This window comes from Vespula vulgaris, chromosome 15 (genome assembly GCF_905475345.1).
Source record: "Vespula vulgaris chromosome 15, iyVesVulg1.1, whole genome shotgun sequence".
NCBI classification, from domain to species: domain Eukaryota; kingdom Metazoa; phylum Arthropoda; class Insecta; order Hymenoptera; family Vespidae; genus Vespula; species Vespula vulgaris.
In genome coordinates this window covers 1100001-1124908 of record NC_066600.1, presented here as the reverse complement: position 1 = coordinate 1124908, position 24908 = coordinate 1100001, and the positions used below count along the sequence as shown (strand labels likewise).

At 29.8% G+C, this 24908-nt stretch overlaps 1 protein-coding gene across 12 annotated transcripts in view; it reads left to right on the top strand.

Moving 5' to 3' along the window:
- Positions 1-104: 104 nt before the first annotated feature.
- The window catches only part of LOC127069289 (endophilin-A), a 25369-nt gene continuing 565 nt past the window's right edge, over positions 105-24908 (top strand). The window contains exons 1-13 of one of the 12 annotated variants that reach the window (XM_051006119.1): positions 105-196; positions 6184-6278; positions 10952-11020; positions 11374-11590; positions 12254-12387; positions 12510-12576; positions 13138-13200; positions 13867-13982; positions 14038-14141; positions 14548-14666; positions 15357-15449; positions 16434-16549; positions 16765-24908. The exon at positions 16765-24908 is cut by the window's right edge and continues 565 nt beyond it. In XM_051006119.1, coding sequence (XP_050862076.1) covers positions 6234-6278; positions 10952-11020; positions 11374-11590; positions 12254-12387; positions 12510-12576; positions 13138-13200; positions 13867-13982; positions 14038-14141; positions 14548-14666; positions 15357-15449; positions 16434-16549; positions 16765-16884 — 1263 coding nt within the window. In that variant the 5' untranslated portion in view covers positions 105-196; positions 6184-6233 and the 3' untranslated portion in view covers positions 16885-24908. Of the gene's footprint in view, positions 331-4208; positions 4720-6183; positions 6279-10951; positions 11021-11373; positions 11591-12253; positions 12388-12509; positions 12577-13137; positions 13201-13866; positions 13983-14037; positions 14142-14547; positions 14667-15356; positions 15450-16433; positions 16550-16764 lie in introns of those variants that run through there. The other 11 variants (XM_051006120.1, XM_051006124.1, XM_051006122.1 and 8 more) reach the window with 11 other exon arrangements.

The window sequence follows — 24908 nt, the reverse complement described above, 5'->3', positions numbered from 1 at the left end:
GTATAGTACTACGTCCTACGCGATTAATGGAATTTGAAATTTGCCGCGTATAGTTTGATTGAGGGTCACGTGATTCGCTCTTACAGCGCTCCTAACGGATAACTCATGTACGACGAACAGCTGTAGTTGTCTGTGTCAAATCCTCGGCAGGGGGTTAGCCCTGTTCCAATTGCTGCCGCTTGTAAATCGATTTACGGTGAGTGAAGTAAATAGTTACGTTCAATTGCTGTGCCAAGAATCCTAAAGTTCGATAATTCGAAGATTGAATATACATATAACGAAGGAAATAAGAGAGAAAAGGGACAAACGAGAGAATAAAAGGGATTACATGTGAGTGATTGTAGTTACACGAAAAACGTTCTTTTCTTTTTTTTTCCTTCCGATTTACGACGATGATATCAAAATCAATTACTTCTTTTCTTTTCTTTTTCCTTTTCCTTTCTCTATGATTCGATGTCGAATGTAGCTAACGAACGAGCGACGTTACAATGCTTCGTATTCGTCGTCTAATTTGTCGTCAAATTGAAAACAAATGTCCTCGCTAGGACGCCATGTTTGTCATCGACTACGCACCGCATCGGCATTTGATTGGTCGACTCGTACCGCACCGTTGCTTCGGGATTTAAAATTTTTACTCGTCTTATTTCTATCTCTCTCTTTCTCTCTCTTTCGTCAGAATCATCCTAATCGTCGCTATATATTACAATGATCATATTCGTTCGTTCACACAGTCATTTCATTTTCCACTTTTTTTTTTTTATTATCGAAACTATGTGAACGATACTTGTCTCTCACGAGGGAAATCGATTTAAGCGTTGCGTCTTTAAAGAGAATATACCGGTCCAATGGTCTATAGTAAGTGTAAAATAGGATATATGTATATACACACGCGTCTTCCTTCTATTTTATTTATACGTAGAATTAATTAGAACTTTTTCAATCGTATTGTTTTCTTAGAGAAAAAGATTCTTTTTTTTCCCCTTTTTCCTTTTTTTTTTATTTGCAATAATAAAAAATTCTTCTCTACTACAAGCTCCTATTGGATTTTATAAGCATTAATGATTCACGCGAGCACGTATCCCATTCTCTATAGTGATTAATAACGCCCGAATGACAAATAATTAGATATTCATCGTAAAGGCACGCACTCCGATATGCGATTTAGAAACCAGACGATCTTCATATTCTCGTATACATCGTATGTTCAAGCTTTAAATGGAATTACTTGGTTTTAATGAAATTTTTACAATTCTTCTTTCTTTCATCTGTTTTCCTCTTGTGTGTTTTTAATTATGTATATCAGAATTTTCGAATCATTACATTTTTCTAAGTTATCTCGATAAAATCTCGATAAAGTTATCTATATCAATAATCGCTTTGATTTAGAAAGCTTATCTCTATATATCATGATGATTCGATCAAAGTTTAATTCGTCTTCACTTTAGTCTAATAAAATTTATGGATTATCAATCGATTTTATAGAAAGATCGATTGGTAAAGTAAAGAGGACAACAAAAAAAATAAACAAATAAAGAAATTGAAAAGATTCTTAGAAACGTTATTATTTGAACGAAGTTTCTTAATCGATCTACGAATCGATATATTTGTAAAACGTGATATAACGAAATCTTTTACAAATACGTAGAAGAATTTTTAATTTCGATAAAAAATTGTAAGTCGATGTATAAATGTATGTAAAAAATAAAAAAAAAGAAAAAGAAAGCAATTGCAAAAGAATTTTAGAAATATTATAATAATTATTACTATGATTATTTGAGAAGCTTTTCTAATCAGTATCGTAGTTTCTTTTTTTTTTCGTGTTCTTAGAAATATTATGACCTAATTAAAAATTAACAATTCTTTTTTTCCGAATGGTTGTTTGATGGCAAAAAAAAAAAGAAAAGAAAACGAAGAAGAAGAAAAAAAAAACGAAGAAACGAATCAAACTGAAAGAAAAACAATCGTAAAGATTTTTCGAAAGATGATTATTATTTAAGGAGGATGTTGGGGATGAGGGAGGAGGATGGGTGGTATACTCGGAGAAAGAGAACGGATATGTTAGTTTGGATTTACGGGGGCGTTTAGGACGACAAATTTTATCGGACGATAATTTCTCTATCGTCGTTTAAACGTCGAAACGTGGGTGAGTTGACGAACGAACGAATGTTTTCTTCTTTTTCTTCTTTTTCTTTCTTTTTTTTTTCTTTTTTAAATTCGAAATATTTCGACTGAAAGTGATAGAGAAAGGGAGAAAGAAAATATATGATTTCGAAAGAGAGAAAAAAAAGTATATGATCTCTTTACATATTTTTCTCGCATTTTCTTTCTTTTTTCATTTTCCCTTTGCGAACGACACTAGGTCGCTTTTACGAATTCGCTCTCTTTGGTTTTTTCTTTCTTAAGACAAATAGATAAAGTAGAATGAGAGAATTAGAGAAAGAGGAAAAAAAATGAGAAGGATTTTTTAAGGCGTGGGCGTTCTAAGGAACTCCTTGTTGAGAACGCTCTCTTTGAAACACATCTTCTCTCTTTCTTTCTTTCTTTCTCTCTTTTATTCTCAAGGATATATTCCAGTATATTAAACTGTATTGTGTCAAACGTCATATATACTGGGGTCGTGACCCGTCGACTCTCGCAATATTCACAGACTGCCAATAAAATTCATATGAACTTTTGAAACATCTATTCTCGATTTCTTTACAATTGCAATATATAAATATATATATATGTGTGTGTGTGTATATATAATATATGTAGGTATGTGTGTATACAATATTCGTTTCACTTAACTTTAAATATATATTCGAGAAAAGGAAAAGAAAAAAGATTTTATAAAATTACGATATATTTATATTTGATATATACTTTTAATACTTTCATCCTTACGTGCCAATCGTATTATCGGTTGATATGATATTACTCGTTTATAACTAATTTCAAATGTATTATATATATCAAGGAAAAAAAAGGAAAAGAAAAATTAAATTATATAATAAAATTATGAATGGTTAAGGATGATTTAATTTATACTCTTTCATACATATTTTATATTATACGTACGTACGTTCATTCATTGTGCCAAATAATATGGGTCCTTTTTAATGTAAATTTTTTTTGATAATCAATCTCTCTCTCTCTCTCTCTCTTTCTCTTTGTCTCTTATGGTAATCGAGGTTTAATTAATTAACTATAGATTATTTATTAGTCGAGTCATCGTTTATTTCGATTGAAGGAAAGGAAAAAAAAAGTGAAGGATCTTCAAGGGGAGAGTTATTCTTTTCTTTATTCTTTTCAAGAACGATGTCATTCGGCATATAATTCGCATATCGATCATCTCAACGGGAAGATATATATATATATATATATTCTCTTCTCTTTGTTCACCTCATATTTTAATATATATATATATATATTTATTTATTTGAAGTTTCTATCGTCAAATAGAAAAGATATTGTCTAATTACTTATCTTGAATCTCGTTTTGATTATCCAATGCCTTTGTAAATTTTTATTTATGTACACATAACTAATCAATATATACATACATATTTGACGATCTTTGATTGGTAATCCAAGTTTATGTAGCACAGGACGATTTCTATCGAAAGGATCATTGTCGCAATTATTTATCTCGTCCCCATTATTCAAAGCTTATAATTCTTCGTATTTTTTTCTGTGTTTCTCCAATCGGTTTGTATAAAGTGTGTATGAGTGAGAAAGAGAAAGAGAGAAAAAGAGAGAGAATAAAAAAGAAACAAAGAAAGAAAGAAGGAGAGAGAGAGAGAGAGAGAGAGAGGGTTGACTTTTCGTTCTGCGGGTTCGCGTCGACGCTGTATTTTACGAACGCCCGGTAGAACTCGCGAAGGGGTTGGTTTATAGAGAGAAGTGGTAGGGAGAATCGAGCCGTAGCCACGTATCGATCGTCGAGTAGAAAACTACCCTTAGAAGAAGAAGAAGAGGGAGCGAGTGAGACCGAGAACGGGCGAGAGAGATATAGAGATAGAGATAGAGATAGATATAGATATAGATATAGTGAGAGAGTGAATAAGAGAGAGAGAGAGACAGAGAGAGAGAGAGAGAGAGAGGGTTAGGTGCTAGCTGGTGGTGCCATTGCTGGTGCTGCTATTGGTGCCTGGCGGTTTTGGTGGTGGTGGTGGTAGTTGTGGTGGTGGTAGTAATACTGCTGGTGGTGGTGGTAGTGGGTAGTGGGTAGTGGGTAGTGATAGTGGTAGTGGTGGTGCTTCTGCTGCTTCTTCTGCTTCTGCCTCCTGCCGTTTCCATCGATGGTACCTCGATAGTAGTAGAAGAAGAAGAAGAAGAAGAAGAAGAAGAAGAAGAAGAAATAGTAGTAGTAGTAGTAGTGGTGATGTTGCTGGTGTTATCAGCCCACGCGGAGAATCTCTAGTCACTTCTCTCGGACTTGTGTTATATATTCTATTCTTTTTTCTTTTCTTTCTCTTTTTATCTTTCTCTCTGTCTCTCTTTCTTTCTCGTTCTGTATCTCTCTCTCTCTCTCTCTCTCTTTCTATCTTTTTCTCGCTCGTTCTCGTTAGTTCGTTCGTTCGTACGTTCGTTCGTTTGTTCGTTCGTTCGTTCGTTCGTTCGTTCGTTCGTTCGCACGGTCTCTTTCTCTTCTCGTAAGAGATAAAACGAAAAAGAATCGATATAGAGTACGAGGATTCTTTGAGTATATCATTTAATTCGCAACGATAATCCGAGGTGAGAAATTTACTAGCCTAATTTTCACTAACTTTCGTATCATTTAATTCTAATAGATTGTCAACTCTTATGTGTCGTATTTAGTAGCGATCTGATTTACTGCGATCTACTATCTCGATTTCGTAACACTTTCTGTCTCTCTCTTTCTCTCTGTTTTCTTTTTCTTTTTCTTTTTATCACTCCCTTTTCTCTCTCTCTCTCTCTCTCTTTCTTTCTTTTTTAAATATCTGTGGTACATGAGAATTGATGACAAAAGTATTGATATTTCAGATAATATTTTTTATTTATTGCGAATCAAAATATATTTTTGTTATAAAAAGTTTATATTATATATATATGTGTGTGTGTGTGTGTGTGTGCGTGAAACACAAATGTATGATATATATATATTTAAGTGATTGTGAGAATATATTCTCCAAGTAATTTTGTTATTATCACTATCTTCAGAAATTTATTTATTTTTTTTTTTTAAGGAAAAGAAATAGATACATAGATAGATAGAATACATCATATCGTATATGAAATAATTTTAATATTGTTATTGTTGTTACAACTTTGTATATCTTCTAAGAGAAAAAGAGATAGATCGATAAATAGAGTAAATAGATAAATAGAGACAGTGATATACGCTAGACTCGATGTAAAACGTTTCTTCTCATTAAGAGAACACTTACTCTCATTAGAGTCTATTAGGGAACCGAAGTTGTCGAGGTATCGAGATTAAAATACAAAGGTGTACATGTTTCTTTTTTATTTAATCTTCTTGACTATATATATATATATATATATATATAACTATTTAATTTATTATACGAACAACATATTATCTATAAGAATATTTATATGTATTTTTTTTATTGTTAGAAAGAAATTGTTTAAAGGATTACATCAGAAATCGAATACGTACGTAAAAATGTGGTCGATCGATAATAATGAAAATTATGTCCCAAAAAAAGAAAAAAAATTCCTGGCTTCTAGCCAGCCATTCGATATTTCATATCTCTCTCTCTCTTTCTCTCTCTTCCTCTCTGCTTTTTTGTTCCATTATATCTCCAATCAATGGGTATTTATTAATATTCATATTAAAAAAAAAAAAAGAAGAAAAAATAAAATGAATTAAATTTTAAAACATTGATAATGTAATAGGTTTGTGTTAAAAGTTTCTAGATAATTTCAAAAAATCAGTTACTCTATTTTATTCTTTTTCAAGACATTTTAGCTTCTTCTATCTTTTTTTCTTCTTTTCAAATCATAAACCCTATCTACAAGGCTAATTAAAACTTTCGTAAAAGAGTAATTGATTTTTAAAAATCAATTTTCATCTCTACCTCTCCATCCTCCCGATTTTTTTTTCTTTTCATTATTTTTCTAATCTAACGGTGAAGTATTAATAATTGATTTTAAGACATTGACAATATTTCATCTAATATCCGTGTAATTTTTTTTTCTCATTTCTGATTACAGAATAGTTTCTTCGTTTTGAAATACGACAGAGAAGAGATCGAGCCGACATCATGGCGTTCGCTGGATTGAAGAAACAAATCAACAAAGCTAATCAGGTAATTTTAATCATTTTCCCTTTTTTCTTACTTTCTTCTTATTCCTTAATTTATCAATTATATTAAAACTTATTCAAATCGATTAAAAAAAAAAAAATATTACTTTCCAATTAAATCATATGCATGTGTATAGTCAATAATTACATGAAAGCAGTAGAAAATTAAAAAAAAAAAAAGAAAAAAAGAAAGAAAACAAATAATTTATTAATCATTAATACTTTACGTAATTCGTAAAATTAAATGATTGCTGTATGAATTACGCAATAAATTAATTTTTCTTTTTTAGTTATCTTAATTTTTGACGAATCATACCTTTAATAATTAATGATTTATATGTACGTATGTACGTATCTATGAATGGATGTATTGTCCATGCTCATAACAATTAAAAGGAGCCATCATCCTACTCGGTGGTCCTCGTTTCGAGGAACTTTGGTCGATACCGAGGCGCGAGCATCGCTGAAATTTTAATCGGTCGCGTAACCAAGCTGCCTCGAACGATATATACTCTCTCGTTTCTAGCCATTAATGGGGAAATATCTTGAAAATTTATTACTTTCTTTAAACATTTCCAAAACTTTTCTCTTTTGAAAAATTTTTGTTAAATCGTCTATCCTTAATCAGGCATTTAGCGCATAAAGTGCAACTCATTTTTTATGGGGGCAACACGTTTTAAAAGCTTTTACTTTTTAATAAATTTAACAATAAAAAAACGAATAATAATAATTTTTTTAATTCAAACGGAGTTACATTTTTTATTAAGTAATGATTTTTTGCGTTTAAAGCTTTCAAAGGTATTAATGTCGATTTGTTTTTCTTCTTTTTTTCTTTCTTTCTTTTTCTTTTTGCTTTCCTTTTCCTTTACAATTGCCGAAAACGTAATCGTTAAAATAATTTAAACTGAAATACGAGATTTTTCATTTTTTTATTATCTTTCTTTTTCTTTGCCCTTTTTCTTTTTTGATTATCTACCCTCCTAACATTTCTCAGAGGTACCATAAAACACGTCAGTTGTTACGAGTTAAATTAAATTTTTAAAGTTTCGTTCCGTTCTGTTGATAATTAGTTAGAACGATGGAGCTCTCTCTAACGATGTTATAGCATGTTTAAGTAATTATACGTGCATATGTGATTAGTTTCGAATGAATTGAAAGATTAGTCGTGAAGATCGAATTGTTTGATAATCTTGAAAATGTTGAATTTATGTCAATTCTTTTTCTTATTTTTTTATATCCGATAAACAAAATAAACGAGATGCGTTCGCAACTAGCAATAAAATTACGAATGACGAAACGATAATAGGGTGTTATGGCGATCGTTCTCACGTAACAATTATACCTTCTTAGATACAAATGTCGTCATCAAAATTTCTTAACCCATCTGCAACTAAGGACGATACAGATATAGAAAGAAAGAAAAAAAAATATATATAAAAAGGATAATGACAAAGTGATTATTATAAAAACTCTCAATTTAATAACAAACTTTAAAATTTATTTTCACGACGATATCCAATATACATTTCGAGTTTAAGAAGATACGAATGACGAAGAAACAAAGTTGTACATTTTTAGAATGAGAGCTTCGTCGTCACAATTTTTTAATTTCGAAAAAAAAAGAAAAAGAAAAAGTAATTTTTACAATAGAAATTAAATCATTTGAAATTTAATGATAAATAGACATATACATACATACACATATATATTTGAAAATCGAATAACGAATAGAAGCGATCGAAGCTGTCGACCTTCGTCCTTTAATTGCATCAGCGAACCTTAATGAATGAACGGCCAAGAGTAGATAGAGTCCAATGGACGAAGCTACGTGTGTAGAGAAGAGAAAACGAAGCTAGGCGATCCGTGTTAGGTGCATACGTAACGCTTCACTTTCCGTTCCCTAATTGTATTTTATATAATCTATAGATAGGAACTAGAAAGAAGTATATATTCGACCTATCGTATATCTTCTCTTCGACCTTCTCTTCCCTTTTCTCTCTTTATCTTTCTATCTTTGTATCTTTTATCTTCTTCTTCTTCTTCTTTTTTTTTTTGTATACTGAACGAGCCAAAAGTTCTTAGGTGATCGTAAAAATCAATCACCCTTCTCCGTGACATTTCAGCCTAATTTTTTTCCTTCTCTTTTTTCCTTTTCTTTTTCTTTCTTATTCACATCGTAAAAGTATAAGATTGGATAGATAAAAAAATTATAATTCCTAATTAGGAACGTAAAAGGTCACGTGAAAGATTGATTGATCTTTGAAATCACCTAATAAAGCTTTTATTGCAACCCTTTATATATATATATTTTTTATATGTATTGTTACTATTATTATTAATAATATATTTAGTAAATATATATTTTATTGATCTTGAAGTATATTTCAAAGTCGATCGAATCGAATAATTCTTCAAACTTCTTTTAAATCCTATCTTTTATCTCTTATCTCTCTCTCTCTCTCTCTCTCTCTCTCTCTCTCTCTCTCTCTCTCTCTCTCTCTCTCTCTCTCTCTCTCTCTCTCTCTCTCTCTCTCTCTCTCTCTCTCTCTCTCTCTCTGTCTCTCTGTCTTTAAAAAACCACTGACCTAACTTTTTCAAAATCCCACCTTTACAATTTTTTTCTCATTCCACTCCATATATAGAATATAATATATACTTACACATATACGTACATACATACATACATACATACATATATATATATATATATATATATATACATATACATATATATAAAGGGAGATAAAATTGAAATCGAAGTGGAGACGTTGGAACGAATATATAGGTCAAATTAATTCATTTAAAATCATTAACCTAACACATTCTTCGAATTTCCTCATCCTCGCCAATTTTTTTTCTCGGCTCTCTCCGATATTCAATATATAAAATATATATCTATATACGTATACACAATTGCACACACGCATAAAGGATCTATCTAAGTATACATCGTAACGAATAGATATATAGGTCAAATTCACGTTGCGTTTACACGATGGTTACGTTCACTATGCTTTAACGTAAACGTGAAGGATCGTACAAGGGCTCTTCTCTCTCTCTCCCGCTCTCTCTTACGATCTAGGTCACCGATGGATATAGGTCACGGTCACACGTACGAGAGAGAAGAGAGAGAGAGAGAGAGAGAAAGAGAGAGAGGGAGGACGGATTGTTCGAACAATCCGTCCTCATCCTTGTGGTCGTCCTCGTCGTTTTCTTCGTTATCGTCGACGTTGTCCTGTACCACTCGTGAAACCTCCCGGCAATATATCCATTCTCCCTTCTCTTTTTATTACAGAGCCATTTTCGTTTAGCTACACGTACGCATACACATATACACACGCATATACACTTATGTCTCTCTTTCTAACTTAATTTCCAACCCCTATATCGACTTTTATCCGATATAAATACAAAGTAATGAAGAAAGGAAGAAATTGTCTGTTGCGTTTTTATTGACGTTTGCTTTTATTTCTTTGTATATATATATATATTATTTTATTATCATTAATCTATTAGTATCAGTAGCAATACTAATTATATACATAGTATTAATATATAGTATTATATATTATCAATAATTTATTCCTTTACATTATTTTTTCTTTATAAATATTATTTCGTATGTATATATATATATATATATGTATGTATGTATGTATGTATGTGTGTGTCTATGTAGTGTTATATGATTCTTTGAATAGAATTGAAAGAATAAAAAATCAAACTCGTATGTTTGATAATCGTTGGCACGAGACGCGTCGCTCTTTTTCATTCATTCATTTTTTCTTTTTTACTTTCTTCCTTTTTTTTCTTTCTTCTTCTTCTTCTTCTTCTTCTTCTTCTCCTTCTCCTTCTCCTTTTCCTTTCTTTTTCTTTTCTTTTTTTTTTACTTCTCCTTTCTTCTTCTTTTTTCTTTTTCGTTGGCAAATTTTCAAGAGCACGTCACGACGTTAGATCAACCGACTGACTACTTACTATAGAAGTTATTGATCCGACTCGTCCATTATGCTTGTCACCGATATATTTTCCTCTCCTTTTGACCTCTTCCATTTCTCTCGTTCATCGTTCACCCTCGATGAAATATATCCCCCGAAGCTCTTAGCAAAAGGAATATATCCAATCGCTGTATCGTGGATGATCCCTGTTTACGAGACTATTAAATTGACCCTTCGCAATTCTTTCCCCTTCTTTTTTTTTTTTTTATAACACACTTTGGTGAGTTTAATAATTTGTATAAATATTTTATCATTTTTTCTGCAACTCCTCTCTCTTCCTTCTTGTGGTGATAAGAAAGCCGTATATATATATACATATATACACACACACACAAACACTCTTGTAACCTTTTTTAACCTTTATATATATATATATATATATATAATCCCGTAGGAATACAAGAGTTTAATTGTACTTTATATTATGTATATCGTCCCTAGGGGGACGTTTATGGAGTTGCTGTAGAAAAAATATTTATGACATCTATAGAATGCAAAGAGTTAACAAGATTACCACGAACAAGTTTACATAGTTAATCATTGATTATCGTTGTTTAACGTATAGTTAATTATAATGTATAAATTGATGATTAATATCCATAATGGATTTATTTGACTCGTGTGCGTAATTTTTCTTTTTTGCTTTTTCTTTCTAACTTTTCTTTTCCCTTTCTTTTTTAAGTATATGACGGAGAAGATGGGCGGCGCCGAGGGGACCAAGCTCGACGTCGACTTCGTTGATATGGAGAGGGTGAGCGTATATATTTTTGTATGTTGAAGAGACTTTAACTCTCGCAAGTCATATCAGAATCAAGCCAATCATTATAGGTAGTCGCGAAGAGCGTTACGATGAGACCGTGAAATTCGCAATACAATTTTTATTAAAACTTTTCAAAGTACCATTTATATATTTTTGTTATTCGTGTCAAACAAGCAAGCAAACAAATACTTTTTTATTTTTCATCTTTTGTCAAATCAAACGACCATTGAAGTCTCGTTAAATATCGTCGGCATCTATCTTTTCAAAGGTGTATCGATGATTTAAAATAGACTAACTATGAATATATGATAATTTAATTCGTGGATTTCTTTGTGAATTTATAGAAAACAGACGTGACCAACGAGTTGGTAGAAGAGTTACAAATGAAAACGAAAGAATTCCTTCAGCCGAATCCAACGGCAAGAGCGAAGATGGCGGCGGTCAAGGGCATTAGTAAACTCAGTGGCCAAGCAAAGGCCTCGACCTATCCTCAACCCGAAGGTGTTCTTGGCGATTGCATGCTTACATATGGCAAAAAACTAGGCGAGGATAGTATTTTCGGTAGGTCACGGATACGTTTAATAGGAATAAATAAAATCGGAGTTTATCTCATATTTTTATCGTAACCAATAAAATTGTAAACGTGCAAGTATATCGTCCAATAATAATTAAATTTATTTTTATAACACGGATAACTATTAATAGAGAAATCGAATTTTTCGAATGTGAAGGAATCGCGCTTTAAAATATGCAACACACCATACTTGATCGATAATTGTGCTTTCCAACGCCATCTAGTTGTGTCAAACTTTTTTTTTTATATCCTTATGATAGGCAATAACAGGATTATTTGTTACAGCAGTGTAAAAATAAGTTGCATACTGTAAGGAACTTGTGTTATCCCTTTATAACAGGCAATAGAAGTATACGAACAAATTGCATACCTTAAGGAACTTGTGCTCCTTATAGTAGGCCATGGTGGTATTCATTACATGTGTTGCATATCAAAGGGTTATAAAAAAGTTTCTTATTGATAGATGGCGTTCGCAAGTACAATTACCGACTAAGTATGAAGCATTGCATATTTACAGGCGCGAATTTTAAATATGAATGTACGATTAAGTATAAATACAATTGGTTTTAAAATTGAATAATAATCGAATTAAAATCGAATGATTATATCAACAGAAATAATATTCTTTATTGTTTACGTCGTTCTCGTAGCTCAGGCCCTTATTGAAATGGGTGATGCGATGAAGCAGATGGCCGACGTGAAATATTCCTTGGACGATAACATAAAGCAAAACTTTTTGGAACCTTTGCACCATCTGCAGACCAAGGATCTCAAGGAAGTTATGGTGTGTTTTGATACTATCATTGTTACATGTAAAAAGATATCGATACTCCTAACAGGATGATTTAACTTTCGTTTTTATTTGATTTTATTCATTCATTTATTTTTTTTCGTTTTTTTTTATAGCATCATCGGAAGAAACTTCAAGGAAGGCGATTGGACTTTGACTGCAAGCGAAGACGTCAAGCTAAAGGTATTCGATGAATTTTTCGATTCTATCGCTTATATTTTCCGATCATCGTTATTATTTCGAATTTACGCGAGCTCGGGGACTCGGGATGCTGTATAAAATATTTTTTACGATTTGAACCAAGAGGGACAGTCTTGATTGATCGATCGATCGATCTATCGAATGACGTTAGGAGCTTAGAAATTCTTTTATTTTTTATTTTTATTTTTTGTTTCTATATCCTTAAAGATCGATCCCTACGGATGTCTATCCCTTGATACGTAGATACATTAAATTCTAATCGATCAACAAAGTTAGATCCAAAACACTCGTCACGTTTCATACATATGTATGTTACTTATATATTATATTATTTTTAATTAAATATCAAACGAATGCGGCATGCGACTAATTCGATTAATTTGATTAATTTCAAGATCAGTAATCATACGAGTCACATATAATTTCGTTTGCCTTATATTTGTTTCAAATTTTTCATATTTCTTTCTCTCTCTCTCTTTCTCTCTTTTTCTGACACACACACACACACACATACGTACTTTGTGGGATCGTTTCAAACGATAGCTGTGGGAAAGAGATCGGGAAGCCCACATTTTGGAAGTCCAGCAAAAACTGCACCCTACGCCGGTACGTGGCTAATTCTGTCACCACGTACACTTTTATTTATTGTTTTTTTTTTCTTTTTTCTTTCTTTCTTCTTTCTTCTTTTTTTTTTATTTGTTTTTTTAGTAGATTAATTTTTGTCGATTTCGATCTTTCACATGTATAATAATTTCGTTAAAATCGCTAGATCGATAAGTATTTATTTGGCTAGCCGAACTCTCCAGAGAAAGCTGATGCGAGTGATAATAATTTTAAGATGGTACAACATATGTACATATGTACATATATATATATATATTTATGTACATATTATACAGCTATTATCGCTTTAATAATTACATCAGATATGTGTATATACGTATATAGATTTCTTTAGAGTCTACGGCAATGCACCGTTTCGTTTAATTACATCACCGTAATAATTGTCTTCGTTCGCGTGTTTCACACACACGTTTTCTATCATTTGTGCACTTTTTTTTATTGTTGATTGTTTTTATTTATTCGTTTGTTTGTTTGTTTATTTATTTATTTATTTATTTTTCTTTGTGTACATTATTCTCCCTTTTCGTAGGATTAAGAATATACGTTTGTGTTGTAACGATTGATATTATGTAATATGTATGTATGTACCAAGAGCAACCCTGTAGTGCAACTTTTTAATAGACCTACCGCGCAACCTTTTGCGAACAGGTTCTCACGTTTCAGACGACGAGATTCGGCAGGCCGAAGAAAAGTTTGCCGAGAGTCTTCATCTTGCCCAAATGGGCATGTTCAATTTACTGGAGAACGATGTAAGTGATGGTTATGTACGTATTCTAAAATTAACACTCGATAGAATCACTAATTTTATTTTATTTTTAGGTCGAACAAGTTGCTCAATTGGCGACATTCAGCGAAGCACTTTTAGAATATCATCAACAATGCATCGACATTTTGCGAATCCTAACTGATAAACTTTTGGAAAAGTACGTAAAACTATCATTAATTATCTAATAAATTAGAAAATTCTAATAAATTAGAAAATTGTAGAAGGATAAATAATAAATCGTTCGAGTAAAAATACAGTACGAATAGAAAAATCGTACAAATGAAAATGGCACAAGTTCCAAATTATACACGATTGAAAATTCTCCGAAAGAAAATTAGAAAAGTATAAATCGCAAAAGTGAAAGTATAAAGTATTTATCGCTCGTCAATTAGATTAATTATCATTTGAGTTCAACATTCGTCAAATAATTTTATTTATTTTTTTTTTAAGCAAAATGAAACCGATACTATTTTATTATTATCGTTAATATATATATATATATATATATATATATATATATATATATATATTAATAATTTTTTTTTTAATTTTTTTTTTTCTAGGAAAGAAGAAGCAGCGATCAGACCAAAAATGGAATTCGTTCCTAAGACATTTGCTGATCTACACGTCGAAGGTTTAACAACTTCGGATGCCATGAACGGTGGGAACTTCTCCCTTCACGGTAAAAGCCATTTCACAAACAAACAAAATCTAGTACGATCGTATAATGATTAAAGAAAAATTCGTATTTCCGGAGTGATCGATCGATTTAAATGTCTTTTAATTGTTTTCTGTCTATTCCTCTTATAATGCAACGTGTCTGCGTGTATTCTATGCAACTACGTTTACCTCAAGGACGAACGTAAAACGTTTTTCTAATGTTTTATTCTGAGCACGTAATACATACATATATACGTACGAATACAATACAAACATACAATTCATACGATTCATACAATACATACACACACAACAATGTTTTACGTGATTTGTCTCTATCTGTCTCTATCTCTATCTCTATCTCTATCTCTATCTTCATATACTCTTTCATTTACTAATATCCAAATACATTTCAATATAGTCGATGATCTTCTAACGAAAATTTTATAAAAGAATTTCTTTTTTTTTTGAGATACGAAACAGAAAAAAAAAATAAAAGGAAAAGGAACCCCATAAAAAGAATTCAACTTTTTTCAAGAAATCTCTCGTAACTACGTTCGTACGATTTAACACACGAGACTGTATTTAAGGCTGTATTTAAATACACATGATGTGACACACAGACAAACACGTAACATACATAGATCGTTCGGTGTGTAACTTAAAATTACTTGTCGCATACTTGAATGTATGTCCTTCTGACACGATGTAGGAGCAAGTCGAGCCGGTTCTCCGGTCCATGGAGACGGGAAGCGTTCGCAGCTCGAACTATTCCCGGCCGGAAATCCGCCGCAATCTGCCAATGGTAAATTTTGCATGGGGTTTGCTTTCTTTGTTCAATTTTACATTATAGATCGATCGTTTGAAAGTAAAATCAGTTATTATGATTTTTTATATATATATATATTACCTATGTATAGAGATATATATATATTTTTTGTTTTGTACATATCTTCTCCTACATTTAGAATTTTTAATTGCCATTGTTAATTAAATTATATTTAAACTCATCATCGATCATCGTTATTTGTTTATTCACTAATTAATCAATCATTAATTAATGGGGAAAGTAACACGAATAATACAATTTTTTTTTTTTTTTTTTTTTTTAAATATGTGATCAGCATGTTAATCATTAATTGTGATATCGTTATACGTTCTCACACCATATTCATCGTAGTATAATCTTTTCGTTGAGTTTTAACGGAGTTGATCATCTCAAAAGTTTATGTAGTACTTTCTAGTCTAATCTTTCTTCTGTCTCCTCGTTTTCTCAAACCTTGTGTACCTGATCTATCACTTAATGTTGCTTATTTATATATATATATATAAGTCAAGAACTTTTTTCTTGGATTTTCACCTTTATCCAATGCTATAATTTACACAAAGGTGATCATGATAATATGCAGCAGTCATTTAAAATTGCATAGCTATGAAACATATTAATCCTCTATAACTCAATTTTTCTTTTCATATATATATATATATATATATATATATATATGAATGTAAATTTAATATACTTGATTAATATATTAGTACACTAATTATAGTATAGTACATTAATTATATTATTAATTTATTTATCATATTAAATCACTATACCATATGAATGTGTGATTTCAAAGTCACATAAAGATATAAAGGATTAATAATCTAGGCTAGAAAAAGAAAAAATAGAAAATTCATTATATTACGTTTGTGTGTGTGTATATATATATACATACATACATACACACAATATACAATATTAAGTTTTATCGTTATTACTTTATTATATTTCTTTCAGCTTCGCCATTGCCATCACCGAGCAAATCACCGGCTAGGACACCAATGACGAGACAACCATGTTGCACGGCTCTCTATGATTTTGAACCTGAGAATGAAGGAGAACTTGGATTCAAGGTCAATATATCTCACATTCTAACCCATACCTGAAATGCATCATTTGTGAATTATAAGGATTAAATCTTAACTCTTTTTTATTAAAAAAAGCAAATGAAAAACAGACCAATTTTTTCAAAAGCGATCAAATAATATTGAATACGAAACAATCGTTGAATACATAAATAAACAAATAGAAAAATATATATATACATATGAATATATATCTTTTTTAGGAAAACGATACCATCACCCTGATTCAAAAGATCGACGAGAATTGGTACGAAGGTAGCTTAAATGGACGCAAAGGATACTTCCCTGTGACTTACGTACAGGTCGTAGTACCGCTTCCCTAAAATTGAATGGAGAAATTGACTTACCAAAGAGAGACCCTTGCAAATCGTTCGCTAGCGTCTAACCACGATAAAATTAATAATAATTATTGTTATATTATTATGCCTCTATCTCTCTGTCTCTCTCTCTTTCTTTCTCTCTATCTCTGTCTCTATCTCTATCTCTATCTCTATCTCTATCTCTACTTCTATCTCTATCTTTATCTCTTTATATTATTCAATTTAAATCAGGATTATGCCAAGAGATTAGAAATCGTATTATATATTGCATCGTTATGATTTAATCGAGCTTATCCTAAAACGATCCTTAAAAAAGAGTTTCTATCTTTATCTATCTATCTATCTATCTATCCATCTATCTATCTATCTGTTTGTCTGTTTGTCTATCTATCTATCTCTTTCTCTCTCTCTTTCTTTCTCTTTCTCTTTCTCTTTTCTTCCAAGAATAGCCTCAATTATACGCATGTTAATAATGTACATATATATAACGTTATAATAGTGTCTTTTATCGAGTTAAGAAGGACCTTCGCGCGCGCAGACGAACACGGAATGCATATTCGCAAAGTATATGTATATATATATATTATATTATATTATATTATATTATATATATGTATATATATATATATATATATTCATAGACAGGCATATATTATATATAGATATATATATAAAGATATATATATAAAAAAACGTATATACCTATATATGTATATATATATAGATTTACACAGATATGTTATTACGCAGACGCTAATAATTAAACATCACTGATCATTCATATGTTTACATAAAATATACATACATAAATACATACATACATACATACATACATACGCTATGAAAAGTACCTACTACGGTTATGTAGTCCACTGCGATGGGGGCGGCTATCTATCTCCTTCGTTTCTTTTTTCTTTTTTCTCTTTTTCCTTTTCTTTTTTTCCCTTTTTTTTTCACATCCATTTTATCTCTCAATAATAACTATCCTGACAAAAAAATAATATTGATATTATTAATAATAAAATAATAATAATAATAATAATAATAATAATAATAATAATAATAATAGTCATAGTAATAATAATAATAATATTATTATAATGCTAATAATGATAATAATAATGAGGATAATTCAAAACAAAAGAAAAAAAAACAAAAAAAAACAAAACGAGAAAAGAAGAAAAAAGAAAAAAAAGGTGGAAGTCCAAAACAAATCCCGCGATCAGACCGCACAAAAATATCATCCTTGTTGATCTCTGATAACGTCAATTTTTCTTTTAAGAGATATTATTAGCAATCTTTAAATCTCTTGATTCTACTTGATCCATCGATCGATTTTACTTCGTCCCTGCCATTCTCATTCAATTCTTTTCGTTTATTTTTTCTTTCTCTTTTTTTCTTTTCTTTCCTTTTCCTTCATTAACGAAAAAATATATGTGACGATCGTTTCATTCTCATGGGAAATTCGTATGGCTTGCGTTGGTCCATAGCAATGCGAATCATTGTTCGCGTAGAAAAACAAAAAAAAAAAAAAGAAAAAGAAAAAAAAAAGAGAAAATTAAAATTGAAACTTTTCAATTTGAATTAGCTATTCGATGCTTTTCGTTTCTCTCTTTTTTTTTTCTTTTTATTTTTCTTTTTTTTCATATTACTTTGTTTATTTTCTTTTTTAATTTTTGAGTTATACTCTCCTCTGCTATTCCTATCCTTTTCTTTTTCTTCTTCTTCTTCTTCTTCTACTTCTAACTCTTCTAACTATTGTTTTTTTTTTCTTCTACTTCTAACTATTCTTCTTCTTCTTCTTCTTCTTCTTCTACTAGTACTACTTCTAACTCTTCTAAGTATTCTTCTTCTTCTGACTCTTCTTCCTTCTTCCTCTTGCAAGTCGATTGAAATCCTTCTTCCTCGATCGTTTAGAACGACTTTTCTTTTTTCTTTTTTTTTTTTTATATAATTACTCCTTTTCGTAGAGAGAAGACGTGTTAGAAATGTCATTATTAGAATTTAGTTTAAGCGAAACCTCGAAATGGCGGCGAATCTCTTCCACGAAGTCTTTATTAATATTGTCGTTGCGATTCCCACGATATAGTATTATTTTTATTACGAAACGAACACAGAGAGAATATTATACACTTATATATATATATATACTATATATATATATATACACTATATACTATGTTATACTATACTGTACTATAGTTTATAGTAATTATATAGTATACTTTATACATATACTATATACTATATATACTATACCTTACTATGGTATAGTATTATTATACGATATAGAATGCTCCATAGAACACTGTACGCTATAGTACGGTATAGAGTAGTATAGTACAGCGTAGTACATAGTATGTATTATACATAAACTATATATATATTTTTTTCTCTCTCTCTCTCTCTCTCTCTCTCTCCCTCTCTCTCTCTCTCTCTCTCTCTCTCTCTCTCTCTCTCTCTATATCTATCTATCTATCTTTTTCTTTTTTGTCGTATATTTCATATATTTATAATATCTTATTTAATGGGATCATGTTTCCTATTCATACACACATACACACACATATATATATATGTATGTATGTGTATATATATATGCACACATATATATATTTATAAACGATGTCCTTTTTCTTTTTCTCTTTGCCTAAAACAGTCTAAATCTTTTGATGGTTGACCTTGGGAAAAGAAAAAAGAATAGTCGTTGGTTAAATCGCGTTAAATCGACTAGTTTCGTCCTTCCATTTTAGACTTCGGGGTGCGAGAGTTAAACCGCCATAACAATGAAAGTAATTAAGGAAGAAAGAAAGAAAGAAAGAAATAAAAGAAAAGAAAAGAAAAGAAAGGAAAAGATATTAAATGAATAAAGAAAATACTTGATTATCTGTTGCCACACGTGGATTTTAGGTAAACTTCGAACGATATTTGCTAAGCTAAATGATATTAAAAAAATATGTATATATATATATATACGTATATATATATGTATATATATAAATAGCCGAAATACGGTCACACGAAACAATGGCATTTGAGGATGACGCTCTCTTTGAAATTATACGCATTCGTTTTTTTAAGTGCTACTTTTCTTTTCTTTTTTTTACTTTTTTTTTTTCTAGATCGTCATCGTCAATCGCCGTTTTATCATTCCTGTTTGCGTTCCATGTATGTGTATATATATATACACAAGATTTAGTAATGATTTCAATTTTGTGTCCCGTATCTTCGGTTCTTACTGAACAAATGATCTCTCGTTTGATCTAGCAGTAAGTTTGGAAGTAAGGAAAAGACAAAAAAAAAGAAGAAAAAAACAGGACATTAAAGTAAAATAAATAAACAACAATAACCGTTTATCGACTCTAATTTATATATATATATATATATATATATATATATATATATATATATATATATTCATTGAAAAATTGATTTTATTGAATATGTTTCAGATTACCATACGAGATTATTATTATAATTACACATATATGTCCTATACATAATATAATTATATATTATATATATTATATATATAATACATGCATATATATATATATACAAATGAAGAATCGAAATTCGGTTTATTATATGTATTTCTCTCTTTCTCTTTTTCTCTCTTTCTCTCTTTTACATTTGTTAATTAATCATTTAGAAAATTTTACTGCTAGTTCTAACGTCGATTACTCGAATGATATTCGCAAATTCTTATTTACCGTCTCCACACCGTTCGTACGTTTGCAAACGATTTAAAAATTGATTAAGAACATTATCTAACAATCCGACAAAATAAAAACTCATATTTTCTAAAACGAATGAACGAAAGGGAAAAAATAATGTAAGTTCGTGTAACGCGAATTGAAAATATGAATATTATATCGTAATTGATAAATTCGGAAAATGTAAAACATATCTATCAAAATCTTGAGATATGTTATTTCTTAATCGATGTTATAAAATTAATCAAATTTTAACATCTTCGATAATCGAGAATGATCGCTAGTATTATTGCGTTCGTGGATCAGTGTTTCTCAAAAAAAAGAAAAAGAAAAAAAGGAAGGAGAAATGAAAGAGGAATGTATTGAAAAATAATGATAATAATAATAATACTAATATTAATAATAATAATAACAATAATAATAATAGTAATAATAATAATAATAATATAATAATAAAGATGATCATGATGATGATGACGATGATGACGATGAAATGGTGAAGATGATAATGATGATGATAACTATGATGATGATGATGATGATGATGATGATGATGATGATAACTATGATGATGACGATAACAAATTAATTATTGCAAAAAAATGAAGATAGGAGAACAAAATGTTTAAATATGACGCGGGCACCATTTTGGTACGCACTACTTTTTTTTATTTATTTATTAATTTTTTTAAATTGCGAGCGAAAAATAGGTTCTTTCGATCGGTGTAATATATATATATATATATATATATATATATATATATATATATATTAGTTTTCTAATACCTCAGGGGCATCGCACGCAAAAAGAAAAAAAGAATACTTCATACGTCGTTAACCCTTTTTGATTGGAATTTTTTTTCGTTCGTCCCTACGCAAATACTATATAATATAAAAAATTCTGTTATCACTTGTACTGATACAGAGGGAGAGGGAAGAAAATTTTCTAGGTGATTTAAAAAATTAATCACACTCTTTCATCGTGACTCTTAAGGCTAATTTCTTTTTTCCATCTCATCAGACTACGATGTTACAAGTTTAACTTGTAAAAAAAACTATCAAGCTTAATTGCAAGAAAAATAAAAAAGAAAAGCCTCGAGAAAAGTTACAATTGATTTTTTTTTTTTTTTAAATCGCCAAGATACCTTTGGACCTCATCCTGTTATAATTATATTCAGTATAAGTTGTATTTAAAGAAAAAAGAAGAAAATCTATAAGAACAAAAACCTTGTAATACGAAATAACAATTAATTTCGTGGCAATTCAATTAAAATGAAATAAATTTTAATTATATATATATATGTGACTTCAAAATTAAGTGATATTACAAAAGGGTTAACACACTATTATGAAATAATAATATATATTTTAATTATTTTCTTTTCTCGTTTCGAAACACATGGGAACGTGTGCGTTAAACGAAGATCTCGCTTTTGAAACTTGTCATGTCATGTCCGGTGGTATATATATACACAGGATAGGCCAAAATGTTTCCAAAATGATAACAAAAATCGATTACTTTTCGTGTTTTCAAACTCGTCATTAGGCTTGTAAATTTTAAGATCTAAATGAAATAAAATGAAAAGAAAGAATAGCCTAAAAAATCTTGGAAAAGAGTGTAATTGATTTTTAAAATCATCTAAAAAATTTTTGGCCTACCCTATATATATATATATATATACATATGTCAGTACCTGTCTGCAGATTTTGTCAATTAGCTTTGAATATACACAAATGGAGTAACGAGATTTAAAAGAAAAAAGAAAAGCGAAATGAAACAAACAAACGAACGAACGAACAAACGAACGAAATAAAACAATTTAATCAGGATGATTAAAATAATTAGAAGGCATCGAGGGTCGAGTCTTATCTCGAAATTATATTTTCGAATGATCGAATTGATTGAAAAATTCTATATATATATGTATATATATATATACACACACACACACATTAGATGTGTGTGTATGTATGTATGTATTTGCATTACATTGTAGATGACCTTTATTTTATTTTTTAATCAAATACTTTACGTTATCTTTTCAATAAGAAAACGTTGAAAGAGCAAAAATTATAATAATGCAAATTTAAAATTAGATTAATTAATTAATTAAGAATATATCAGAGACTTCAAACAAGGAATATCCTTATTGATCTTCTTGTTATATTGTTAGTGATCATTCAACAAATTTTTGTATAATTGATTGATCTTTTACAAGACAAATTATTATACAAATAATCATTCTGATTTGTTGGATATATGTATGTATGTATGTATGTATGTATGTATGTATTTATGAGTCATTGATTATGAAAGTGTTTTATCTAGGATCATATATTTTTTATTTTAAGATATTTTGATAACTTTTTTCTATTTTTAGATATTAGACTTTAAGATATTACGTTTTTAAGATATTCGAGTTTGAATTTTATTTAGAAAAAGATTATTTCTCTATATTATTTTTGAATATAATTAATTTAACAAATATTTTAAGGATAACGTGTACGTATGAGATTAAATGTATCTTAATTAATATATCGAATGACTTGAATAACTTTCATAATCATCGGTTCATATACGAAATGTATTATTTTTATACGTAATTATAGTTTTTATTAATTAGATGAGATATCGTAAGATTAGAGATAACGTAAAGTAAATGAAAATTATATTTACGTACGCATACATATATACATATATACATACATACATATACATACATACATATATATATATATATATATGCGTATGATGATGGATCATTTCGAATTGTTTCCCTTTTTTTTCTTTGAAGAATGAAATCGAAACTCGCAACCTCGTGCGTACGATAGCAATAAAAAAAAGTAAATACATAAATAAATAAATAAACAAATAACCAAAAATTCGAGAAGAAACTCGAAGCTTTCTTATTAAAAATTGTCAATTCGATCAATTATTCACGACGAATAAGCGATTAAAAAGCGCGTCGTATTCGTCGTCATTTGAGAAACACTGCGTACGGTGACGGAGAACGATTTTGAGAATAATTCGAGAAGAACATATAAGTTAAACAAAGAAAAAGAAAGAAAGAAAGAAAGAATTCTATGTGATATTAATTTCTTTCGTTCTTGTCGAGATACGAACGACATAATTAACAAAAAAAAAAATACGAACAAACAAAGATACAAAGAAAAAGAGACAACAACAAAACAAACAAACAAACAAACAAATGAACAAAATACAAAAAAGGAGAGAGCAAAAAAAAGAAGGATCGTTTGACCGTCGTGAAAAAAAGAAAAAAAAAAAAAGAGAAAGAAAGAAAAAAAGAAAGAAAGAAAAGATGAATGAAGAAAAAAAGAATTCACTGAAATTAATTATATAAAAAAATTAAAAAAAAAAAAAAAAAAAAAACAATCGGTATCTCTTATTCTATAAATGTTGGCTATTGTTAAATGTTGAAACTATTGTTCTGCGGAGAGCTTGCGTTTTTATTCGAGTGGAAGGACTAAATAACTTTTTTCGTTGGATCGAAGTATCGATAATGAATAAATAAAAGATAAATACTTACGCGTATTTAGATTTATGTTAGATTTCGATTAGTGAAAGTAAAAGTATTAGACTGATATATACATATACATATATCGAGTTTCCCGACGTTGAATTTTGATCGTCCATATTTTGTATCGCTTTATCGATCTCAAACGATATTTTTATTATATTTCTCTCTCTTTTTTCTTCCTTTTTTTGTCAAGCAAACGAAAAAAAAAAGAAAAAGAAAAAAAGAAAAAGGGACGCAAAGGGACGACACTTCGAAGCGTTAGAAAATCCGAATAATTCCACGTTCGGGAAACGAGGCTCTCCGCATTTCTGATCGTAATCTTAAATTATCGAAAAGGAATCGATTAGACTTGTCGGATCTATCGATTTCTACAATTAATATCACTGAGCATCCTTGGTCAGGCAAAAATGTATGTATTAAATCGATCTTTGCTATTCCTCTTCCTTTTTCTTTCCACTCCTGTGACTTTTGCACCCTTTCCTCATTTTCCTCGCTTATAGGATCCCTTAAATCTTTTCCATGTATCTTCTTCCAAAATTTGTTCCAAGGTTTATCACACTCAGCTCCTAATCCTTCGTTTTTTTCCTTTTCTTTTCTTTTCTTTTCTGTCTTTTCTTTTCATTTCTGTTTTTTTTAATTTTTTTTTTTTTTTTCTTTCCAAAACAATTTCCTACAGTACGCATTGGTAAACCACGTGACTCGAGAGGAGGAGAATGATTTTCGTTTATCTTGAAAAAAGATTATCTTGAAAAAAGAAAAAAAAGAGACCGGT